Source organism: Triticum dicoccoides, chromosome 2A (assembly GCF_002162155.2).
Source record: "Triticum dicoccoides isolate Atlit2015 ecotype Zavitan chromosome 2A, WEW_v2.0, whole genome shotgun sequence".
NCBI lineage: Eukaryota > Viridiplantae > Streptophyta > Magnoliopsida > Poales > Poaceae > Triticum > Triticum dicoccoides.
Genome location: NC_041382.1, coordinates 748,185,888 through 748,197,476, shown reverse-complemented (window position 1 = coordinate 748,197,476; position 11,589 = coordinate 748,185,888). Strand labels below are relative to the sequence as shown.

At 42.4% G+C, this 11,589-nt stretch overlaps 1 protein-coding gene across 1 annotated transcript; it reads left to right on the top strand.

Moving 5' to 3' along the window:
- The first annotated feature begins 1,527 nt into the window (after window positions 1-1,527).
- On the top strand, window positions 1,528-11,237 carry LOC119356892 (DNA-directed RNA polymerases IV and V subunit 2-like). The gene is made up of 7 exons (XM_037623883.1): window positions 1,528-2,176; window positions 2,774-2,980; window positions 3,833-4,713; window positions 4,812-5,103; window positions 5,689-6,639; window positions 8,875-9,146; window positions 10,359-11,237. Exons 1-7 carry the CDS (start codon window positions 1,574-1,576, stop codon window positions 10,858-10,860), a joined length of 3,708 nt encoding a protein of 1,235 aa, XP_037479780.1. The 5' UTR covers window positions 1,528-1,573; the 3' UTR covers window positions 10,861-11,237.
- The last annotated feature ends 352 nt before the right edge of the window (window positions 11,238-11,589 follow it).

Sequence of the window (11,589 nt, the reverse complement as noted above, 5' to 3'; positions counted from 1 at the left end):
CGTTCGCGCCTCGGGGTGGGTACCCCGTAGCGCCGTAGATCCTTCAGCTTATTCCCCCCCTCGCCGTGCCTCCAGGCCCGCCCTCCCTCCGCCCTAGCGCGGCACTCATCGTCGCCGCCCTTCTCCTTCGCCCCGCCGGGCTGGCGCGGGCTTCGGCGCGGGCCTACCCGGGCTGGACGGATTCGTTCTCCGCCGACGAACCCTAGAAAAGATCATTTCCCCCAAAAAGCCTGTTTTTTTTTCTCTTCAACGGGAAGACGGTAACTGACGAAAGTTTGGGGTTTCAGTTACCCACACGCATGCCGAAGGCTCCCCTTGTTAGATCTCCCCGTCTGTGATGCAGCACTGCCGCTTGCGTTGTACTCCCTCTGTAAACTAATAAAAAGCGTTTAGATCACTATAAAGTATTATTGAGGGAGTATTATTGATTGATGGGATTCAGATTGTTGGGGCACATAGAGGGGCGGATCTGTCTGTATTTGTTTTGACAAGCGATCGTTGGCTTCCAATGCACCTCCTCGGCTCGTCGCCAACGGTGATGATTGTGTTTGGTGTTAGGGTACCCGGCGACATCATTGTTTTCTGCTTATGTAGCGGGGTTGGAGTAAGTCAGGGTACGGTTTCTTTTTATTTGTGCAATCGGTTGCTAGACATTTTGTGATACTTAGTGCACTGTAAGATACATAGATGGGATGTTCTCTGTTTGTTGTTGCTTCGACAAATGTTTAATGGCTTCCAATGCAATCGGTTGCTAGACGTTTTGTGATACTTAGCGCACTGTAAGATACATAGATGGGATGTTTAATGGCTTCCAATGCACGCCATCTGTCCGCGAACCAGGGGTCTCAACACCGTGACTTGTTTGGGTTAGGGTAGCCAACATCATTGTTTTCTGTTTACGTAGTGGCAATCGGTGACTTGATTGGAGTAAGTTAGGTTAGAGTTTCTTTTTATTTGTGCAATCGGTTACTAGTTGTTCTGTTCTATGTAGCGCACTGTAAGCCACATACTACCTCGGTGCCAAAATATAAGACGTTTTGGTAGCCTACCAAAACGTGTTATATTTTGGTATGGAGGTAGTAGATGGGTAGGATCTCTTTTTGTAGTTGCTTTGACAAATGATGTTGAATGGCTTGCAGTGCACGCCATCTGTTCGTGAACGGTAATAATTGTGAGCCAGGGGGTGTCAACACTGTGACTTGTTTAGGGTAGCCAACATCATCGTTTTCTACTTCTGTAGCGGTGTTGGAGTAAGTTACGGTAGGGTTTATTTCATTTGTGCAATCTGTCACTGGACGTTCTGTGCTACGTAGCGCACTGTACGCCACATGCTTCATTTATTAACCTGCTGGGATTGAGGTATTCACCTTTTTGAGAGAACACTGCACACGTGCGTGTGTACATGTACCACGTGTATCATTTTGATAATTCAATTTCCAGTATTTAATGCTGTACCATATATGGCATTTATATTGCCTTTTTCAATTCAAATTATCAATATCTAACCTGTTGTTTTATGGCGGCGTCGTGAATCGCGATACTTGACAGGGGTTTAACTGCCTGTGCTTGCGTAATGGAAGATCCACAAAGCGATAGTGGGCAATCAGCAAACGGCGCTGAGCCTGAGCTGGACTCTATGCAATTGGATGACAATGAAGAGAGCATGTCCCATACCATGGATGATTCAAATGGACAGTCTTCTATGGATGTTGACAGAGAACAGCTTTCTATGGATGCTGATATGAATGGGAAACCATCCTCGGATGGTGATGGTAAGGGAAAGTACTCTTCTGAGTCACATGCAGAAGTTCCAATTGACATGAGCCTGGGAAGCCTAGAGAAGTTTTGCAAGGAAGCATCAAGGTCATTTTTTGATGAGTTTGGTCTGATTAGCCATCAGATAAATTCTTACAATGAGTTTGTCTCACATGGGCTCCAAGAGCTTTTTGATTCACTTGGAGAAGTGACTGTCGAGCCAAGTTATGATTTGTCAAAGAAAGGGCCTGGTGGTTGGAAGCATGCTGTTATCAGGTTTGGTAGAGTGAAACTGGAAAAGCCTGTATTTTGGTCTGGCAGAGATGATGTTGATGAGGAGTCACTTAAGCTCAAGCCTAGACATGCTCGCCTCCAAAATATGACATATTCCTCCAAAATGGAAGTAGAAGTGCATATTCAGGTCAGCAGTCTCCACGTTCTTTATTGCCAATTACTTACTCTTTTATGCTGTTGTCTGTTTATGAAGTGTTGAGCACATGCACGCAATCTTTAGAATCGATGCCCCTAAAATTACTTGAAACTGTAAAGTGCTGTGACATGCATGTCATGGCCCTGTTTTTATGCTGTTGACAACACACATTTTCAATCCTGTTCTTGCAAGCTAATCCTGTAAAAAGACACGAGACCTTGGCTGTCTATTTACTGATCTTGTGAAGCTGATGTCGTCTTCATTTAATTTGCTAGTTGTTTTATTCCCTGGTACCCTAATTAATATAGCAAAATAGTCCATTGACAGAACATGAAATGGAGCAGTCAAGGAACAAATGGCTGCTTGATGTTCCCAGATTAGCTCAGCAGTCAGCAACATACGTAGTTGTAGATATCACTCACGTGTGCTAATGCTTTATGCGCTTGATCCTATTGAACTGTTGTGTTGGTATGTTAGTTTACTTTAATAAACTATGTGCTAAGATGTCTCATGGTGTGTACTCATATTTTTGTGCACTTACAGTCACTGAGTCACTCAATTAACTGACGTGTTCTAAACTGTTAACAGATTTATTCTATGGAGAAAAGTGACAAGTCTAAAACAGAGAAAGATCCTTTTGGTCACAAGAGAGTTCTTATGGATGAAACTCATGTGGTGAATATTGGCCGCCTTCCAGTTATGGTTAATTCAAATTTATGCTGGTTGCGTGAACTCAGGGAAAGTGACTGCCTTTATGATTCTGGTGGATACTTTTTGATCAGGGGAATGGAGAAGGTATAATTCTATTGATCTCTCTTTGCTTATTTTAGTTGATGCATCATGCAGGGAGTGTTGTATTATCAAATGTTTTGAACACTTCTTTTGTCACTAAGACGGAGTACAGAGCTTGTGAGCTTTCTTAGTTTTCTTTTAATTATATATGCTGCTGGAATCATTCTGAGAAAAGAGAGTTTACATGAGTACCGTGTGAATTGGTCTGTTTCCATATGTTGAACTCTTGTGTGTTAGCCCTGTTCCGCAAATATGATCTCAAAAAGCTACAATATGTTATTAGAACAGTCTGATAAAATTCTACCAAACTAGCTAAATAGCCATGCGTTGCTACGGATAAAATAATAATATGATCGATCATGTCAAGCCATTATTTACTGGCCTACTCTTACATACTTTAGGAACACCGTCATGCCTACCTGAATTGACCCTAGACCAGAGTCACGCAGGCACATTTGTGCTCCTTGTTATCTTTAGATCTTTAAGAGGCGGTTACCTTAGTTTGTGTGGCAGTGTCTAGTTGGTTACTTTGTTACGTCTTGTTAGAGATCTTTTAATAATGTGGGAAATTGAGGTACGAGGTTTGGATGAACCACGCGTCATCCGCTCCAGCCTATGCAACATACTAGTGAAGATTTTCCAAAGTTAGGTCAATGTTTTAAATGAGATGAGCGCTGATAACACTGACATGTGCGGACTCAGTTCGTGATCTTGTTGGTCCAGTTTGATATTCTCCTGGGGTGTGACTCTTAGAGTAATAACTGTACTAAAAAAGTCATTTTTTTTCATAACATATGTGCTGTGCTTCTTGGATCTCACTAATGGTCACTATGGTTCCATTGTTGAACACTGCAGATATTTATTGCCCAAGAGCAAAGATGCTTGACTAGGATTTGGATTGCTGACCGGCCTGTCTGGACTGTTTCTTATTTGTCTGAAATCAAACGAAGACGCATATATGTGAAGCTGATTGATTCTACAAAGAATAATGATTTCAGTGGCAGCAAAATCATTTCCATTTCCTTCCTGTATGCCAATATGCCGATTTGGCTAATGTTTTTTGCGCTAGGCGTATCATCTGATAAGGAAGCATTTGATATGATAGATATGGGAGACTGTGATGCTTCTGTTATCAACGCGATATCTGCAACTATTAGTGAATCTGACGAACTGTGTGAAGGCTTTCGTAAGTCTGATAAAGCCCGCCAGTGTGTTGATGATTTGGTCAAGAGTTCAAAATTTCCTCCAGGAGAGTCATTTGATGATTATATCGCTAAATATCTCTTTCCTGGTATAAAGGGGAATAGGAATAAAGCTCTTTTCTTAGGTTACATGGTCAAATGCCTTCTAATGGCCTTTACTGGGAAGCGCAGATGTGATAATAAGGATGATTTCAGGAACAAGAGGCTGGAGTTACCTGGTCAACTGCTTGGAAGAGAACTTCGGGCGCATCTTAGGCATGCAGAGAGGCTAATGGTTAAGGCCATGCAGAGAGATTTGAATAGTGATCGTGATCTAGAATTTCCAACGCGCTATCTTGATGCTTCAATTATTACTAATGGTATAAATCGTGCCTTCGCTACCGGTTCTTGGTGCCATCCCTACAAAAGAAACGAAAGATGCTCAGGAATCGTTGCAACGCTCAGGAGAACAAATCCTCTTCAAATGATGTCAGACTTGAGGAAAAGTCGCCAGCAGGTTGCTTATGCTGGGAAAGCTGGTGATGCAAGATATCCGTAAGTAATTTCTTAAACCAAGTGTTGCAGTCTTACGTGCCCTTTTTTTTTGCTCTTTATGCCCTTATGCGAACTAACCTGAAGAAAAAACCTTGCAGCAATCCATCTTACTGGGGAAAGATGTGTTTTATGTCCACTCCTGATGGTGAAAACTGTGGACTTGTGAAAAATCTAGCTGTTACTGCTATTGTTAGCTCTAGAGTGGCACAGCCATTGATTGACAGATTTGTTTCTTGTGGAATGAATAAACTGGATGAAATTCCTGCTAAGCAGATTCCCAAAATGGACAAGATCTTCCTGAATGGTGATTGGGTAGGATCCTGTGCTGATCCAGCTTCATTTGTCATGCGTTTAAGGTGCATGAGACGTGGTGGTCTGATCGATCCACAGGTTTGCTCTTTTCCCATGGTTAGAAGCATTTGGCCGAGTATACATTGTCTTTTATCTAGATGTTTGGTGTCTAGGTTCAGTGATACATCATACATACCATGTTTAGTTTAAGAAGAATTGCTGATGATGTGTCATAAGTCTTGGACAGGTCTAATTTGCATGCTTGGTTAATCATAGATCGATGCAAGTTAAGTCCAATCTGCTTGAATATAACAACAGTTTCCATAGTGCATGCCTTCTTACTTGTACCATGTAACCTAGCATCATGATGCTCTGTTTTCTATATTTTGTACTCCCTCTGTAATCGTTCTATCGAGTTCTTGTAATTATTGTCATGTTTAATTTGTCGGTACTATCTCCCTAAATGTATTTTTCCTTTTGTAATTCCTACTATGCATTTCTGTTGTGTTTCTTACCAAAATTTTGGTATTTGAGTAATGTAATTTTAGACTGCTTCCTTATCTGACGGACAATAATGGAGATACCTGTTGCCACATATGTTTTCTGTTTGCGCACTATGTGCTAATGTTTTACGTTGCAGTGTCATTTCTCGTATTGCTCATGCTTCATGTTCCGTCTGATCAGGTTGAAATCAAAAGGGACAAGCACCAATCTCCTGGAGAAGTACGGGTGTTTTCTGATGCAGGGCGATTACTCAGACCTCTTCTTGTGGTTGAGAACCTAAATAAAATTACAAAACGGAAGGGCTCTCCATACTCTTTTCAGGCACTAATGCAGCAAGAAATTATTGAATTCATTGGTGTTGAAGAGGAGGAAGATATACAATGTGCCTGGGGAATCAGGCACCTATTTCAGAGTAGTGGAGAGGAGGTTTCTGGTTATACTCATTGTGAGCTGGATCTTTCGTTTCTGTTGGGATTAAGCTGCAGTCTTATCCCTTTTGCAAATCACAATTTTGCTCGAAGGGTGCTGTACCAAGCAGAAAAACACTCACAGCAAGCTATTGGATACTCCACAACAAATCCACTTACCAGAGTTGATACTCTTTCTCATCAGCTTTACTACCCTCAGAGACCCCTTTTCAAAACAGTTTCAGCTGATTGCATCGGCCGATCAGATTATACTTTTGGAAGAAAAGATGACTTTGCTAGGCCTGAATATTTCAATGGACAAAATGCGATAGTGGCGGTCAATATTCATCAGGGATTTAACCAAGAGGACTCCCTGGTTATGAATAGAGCTTCTCTTGAACGTGGTATGTTTAGAACTGAGCTCATGCGGAGCTATAAGGCAGAAGTAGAGACCAAAGGGCCCAGCAAACGACTGAAAATGAAGGAGAAAGTAAACTTCGGCAAAATGGAAAGCAAGAGAGGACGAGTTGACAATCTTGATGATGATGGATTACCTTTTGTGGGTTCAAGTCTTCAGATTGGTGACATTATAATTGGGAAAGTGTCAGAGTCTGGTGAAGACCATAGTATTAAGCTGAAGCATACAGAGAAGGGAATGGTCCAGAGAGTGTTGCTCTCAGCCAATGATGAGGGGAAGCATTTTGCTGTTGTATCTTTAAGACAGGTATACGTTCAGTAAAGAATAACTATTATCTAGCACGTTACATGCACTGAACTTTACTACTAGCAATTGTATTTACCTTATAAACAGTAGAACTCTCTGAATGTTTGCCTTCTGCTCTACACCAACGGAAGCCAACTGCAGCTAAAATGCTTGTTAGTTGGGTTTGCTCTCCTTTCCTATGTCTAATAATAGTACTCTCTCCGCCCCAAAATAAGTTTTGTACAAAGTTGTAATAACTTTGTACTAAATCAGCGACACTTATTTTGGGGAGGAGGGAGTATGATCCAGTGAACTAACAAATTGCTGCTTTTGGGCGGTTTAGTAATTATCTACTCTAGGTCTCGAGAGAATATTGTTGTATATATTCATCTTCCCATTTGTGAAGCAGAATTGGTTACCCTACTTTCCTACCATATCAGAGGGAAACAGGAGATTAGGAAGTTAATCATCAGTGTGCACTCATGATACCTGAGAGAAGTAATTGGTGCAAAGCAACCTTAATATGCCTGTGCTTAAAATATGTAGTAGTATACATTTACTCTTGTAACCATTCAAAATTAGTTTAAGCAGAATGGTTGGTGGTAAGAGAACACTAGTTATGATGTGTGGTAATCCAACAAAACACCTCTTTATATATCAGCTAAGTTTCTTCCCAGTGCATTTATATCTATCATAAATGTGTCAGTACTCAGATTGCAAAAAAAGAACCTTTTGGGAATGTGCAAGCAAAATTTTCAACTTTACCTAGGAACACAAGTGCATTTGTTGATATAGAGAAGGTATTACTAAGATTCTCACGGCACTAACAGTTTTATAGCGTTTACTAACATTTCATGACAGAAAGTACTTGTCATAGTTGCATTCAAACTCTTAAGCAAATATATGTGAATGGAGTATTGGAATACTAAAGTGCTGGAATCAATGCATATGGTGTTTAACTGTGGTGCATGGTCTTAATCTTTTCTGATTAAGCAAGTGATAGATATACACAGATGTAATTTCTCGCAAAAAATGTGTGTTCATGTGTGCTGTGCGAAACAAAAGGGCAAAGCTAATGTAGCATCACCCTCACCAATGTTCAAAAGAGCAGAAAGCGTAAGCTAAGCGGAGGGCCACAGCTTAGAGCAATGGGTGCTTAAATAGTTTTTGAAATTGGCAGATTTTGAATAATATACACAGGAAAATAGGAAACATGGCTCATGGGTAATTGAAATACAGTTCAACTAAAATGCAGTTTCCCTAAAAAAACAACAACAACTAAAATGCAGTTCAGTTCAAATAGACATAACCTAATAGAGATCATGTGGCCAGAATTTTGCCAGAATATGAAGGAAATAGTTCCTGAACAGAGCCTAATAATAAGATAAATGGCATATTGCCATTATTGCGCAAGCAGACAACCAGTAGTTCCAAAATAGCCAAATTATGGCCAATTTTTTTTAAATGCTTCATCTACCGCTTCGGGCAAAAGCGAAGCGCCTTGCCATCGCTCAGCGCTTAAACGCGCTTAAGCGTCGCTTAAAAGCGCTTTCTTGAACACCGAGCCTCACGTGTTCCCCATTTTCTTCAACGATGCAAAAATATACATTTTCACATAAAACTGAAAGTGCACATTTTATTCCCAAAGGTGCATCTAGTATCGTTTTTTGAAAACTTTTGGTGTTTCTTTTTTAAAACTGGGAGCATATGTTCCTGTAGTCATTTTGGCATTTTCTTGGTTGGTACATAGTACTACTCCCTCTGTCTGAAAATAAGTGTCTCAACTCTGGTACAACTTTATACTAAAGTTAGTACAAAGTTGAGACACTTATTATTGAGCGTAGAACATTGTTCGGACAATCGTTGCCTAGCCTTTGCTAAGAGAAGAGATGAGGGAAACCTTGCTGGGTTGATCTGCCTAATCTTTGCCAGGAGAGAGGGGGATGGAGGGGAACCTTGGGGGGGTTTGATCTGGGCTTAAGGTGTGCCTGACCGATGCCAGTGAGACACTACCTCTTTGCTGTCGCCGGCAGTTTGAGTTGGTGGTGATGGTCACAAATAGGAAAATGTGCTGCCCAAGTCTCATTTTTTTCCATTTCATAAATTTATTTTGCTGTTGAGTACTTCCTCCGTAAAGCTAGGTGATACCGGCTACCCAGACATCCAGCTAGGTGATACCTATCCTCTTTGCAATGTCTTTGAGCATGCGTTTCCTTTTGATAGCTATAAACTTATGTTGCTGACATGAATTTTCAGGTTCGATCACCTTGTGTTGGAGATAAATTTTCTAGCATGCATGGACAGAAAGGTGTTGTTGGTTTTCTGGAATCTCAGGAGAACTTCCCTTTTACCTGCCAAGGAATAGTTCCGGACATCGTGATAAATCCACACGCCTTTCCTACCCGTCAAACTCCAGGCCAGCTGCTTGAAGCTGCTTTGGGAAAGGGAATCGCTCTTGGTGGTAAAATCAGATATGCAACACCATTCACCACAGCAACAGTTGAAGTGATCTCGGAACAGTTGCACAAGTAAGTGTCTCCTTAATTCCAAACCAGCCCCTTTTTGAACATGGATACACCAGAGAGATATTTACTGATTTCAATGTTTGAGCACAGGGGTGGAGCTGTGTCTTGCCCACTATGGGCCATAGCCCCCCTCCCCCTCTTCCCTCATTATTGCAATCTATAGAAGTTAGAACTGCATACTAAGTGCCAATAAGTGCCTTAGCAAGAAAATCACTCCCCTCTTTGTATTTAATCTTTTCTCCTGAATGACGGCCACCTCTCCATTTTTGCTGTTATTTTCTAAGGAAAGGACAGACCCAGTGCATAGAAGCTCCCACACAAGGTGGGGTCTGGGGAGGGATTATAGGAACCTAGTCTTACCCCTGCAAAGTGCAATGCAGAGAGGCTGGTTCGAACCCAGGACCTCTTGGCACAAGTGGGGAGGACTTCACCACTGCGCCAGGCCTGCCCTCTTTTGCTGTTATTTTCTATTAGTTGAAAATTTTAATTGCCTGTACAGATTAAGTTAAATCTTTTGTGAATTTTTCTACATCACAAAAGGGCACCCTGCTATCCTGAAATGTTATATTCATTACTGTATTGTTATAGAGCAAAGTAACGGCAGTGTAATGTTACAAGTGGACATAATGACCTGCACAGTTCTGCTGATAGTTTTATTCCTGATCTATTGATCAATTGAATGAACACGTTCTGATTAAAAATTGGGTAAAACTTATGATGCATGTTTTCTAAGTTCTGCACTTCTGCTTCTGACACTTCATTTCCTTGCATTTAAACTTGTGTGAGTCTGAAACAGAGCAGCATATGATTTGACATTTGACTTCTAGATTTCCTATGGTTGACATATCTAGTTATATGTGATTATGCACCTGTGTAGTATTATTTTTCACATTCGCTGTTCACCTCTAATGATCATATAACCGGTCGTTGACAACGGTAAAATGACATTCGTCTGTTCTTGTATCATCATAGAAGAACAGAATCCAGTAAATGTAACAATTGAGCAGGGATTGAACTGTTTAGCACAATAATCAGATATCCATTGTTTTCTTCAATCTCACCAAGTGTTGTAATATCTATATTACCCCCTGTGAGTCATACTGCATAGTTATGCAGGAAATACCTTTTGAGTTTAGCTACCAGTTCAGGCTACATACCAGTGCACGTTGTTGCGTTATTAAACGTTCAAAATTGACGCATCTTGTTGTATTCCAGGCTTGGGTTTTCAAGAGGCGGAGCTGAAAGCGTTCTCAACGGCCAAACCGGCAAAAGGATGCAGCAACTGATCTTCGCAGGCCCCAACTTCTACCAGAGGCTGATCCACATGGCCGAGGACAAGGTGAAGTTCCGGAACACGGGGCCAGTGCACCCGCTCACGAGGCAGCCCGTCGCTGACAGGAAGAGGTTCGGCGGGGTCAAGTTCGGGGAGATGGAGCGCGACTGCCTGCTGGCCCACGGCGCGGCTGCCAACCTCCATGAGCGGCTCTTCACGCTGAGTGACTTCTCGGAGATGCGCATCTGCCAGACGTGCGAGCGGGGGGCGAACGTCATCATGCGGCCTGTTTCGGGCGGGCGGAAGATCCGGGGCCCGTACTGCGGGTTCTGCAAGTCCTCGGAGAACATTGTCAAGATCGCCGTCCCTTACGGTGCCAAGCTGCTCTACCAGGAGCTCTTCAGCATGGGCATCTGCCTCAAGTTCCAGACGGAGGTCTGCTAGACCGAGCTTCGTCGTGGTGTGCATATAGGTTATCTATATCTATCTATGGTTACTGATGGACATGTTAGTTAAGGTTCTCTGTGGTTGTGGACATGGTAGTTGGCTGAGGTTATCTGTGGTTATGGACATGTAGTGGCTACGTGGAACTCCTTGTGACCATGGCGTTTGCGTAGCTGGGACAGGCCTGCTCCTATGGAGCGAAGCTGGCCGTGCAGTGCAGGATATCTTGTGCCGTGGGGATCTGCCTCTGGCCTGAAGAAATTCTGTTGAGACACTGTTGTAGCTTAGCTAGTTGAACCTGTCTCACTCTGCCCCTGGAATCAACTTTATCCTAGTGAACAGAATTATCTTGTATAGTGCATGCCTTGTTGGTTTGAGCTGGTCGTGTTTGCTGTGGAATGGGTCGCCGAGTTCGTACCGAGGTAGTCGTGTCTTGTGATTCACAGCATATGCCATTGCAACCCGAATGTCACCGGCAATCGCAGCATATGCCATTGCAACCTGAATGTCACCGGCAACGCTGTGGATCAGCCATTTGGATCGACACGCCCTGAAGTACAGACACCGCAACCACAACCATCATTGCATCCAGAAACAAGCCCACAAACTCGTGCATTTCCGGAGGTCATCCGAACGAACACATCGTGGAAGAAACACACGAAGTGGTCAAAAGAGACGACATGCCCTGATACTGACACAACAAACATACAATCAACCTGCAACAGCAAA

What these genes read in the sequence shown, in the direction of transcription:
- LOC119356892 (XM_037623883.1), top strand. Translation starts at nt 1,574, where the DNA reads ATGGAAGATCCACAAAGCGATAGTGGGCAATCAGCAAACGGCGCTGAG. An exon ending in AAGTAGAAGTGCATATTCAG is followed by an intron (nt 2,177 to 2,773) that starts GTCAGCAGTCTC and finishes AACTGTTAACAG; the next exon opens with ATTTATTCTATGGAGAAAAG. An exon ending in GTGGTCTGATCGATCCACAG is followed by an intron (nt 5,104 to 5,688) that starts GTTTGCTCTTTT and finishes CCGTCTGATCAG; the next exon opens with GTTGAAATCAAAAGGGACAA.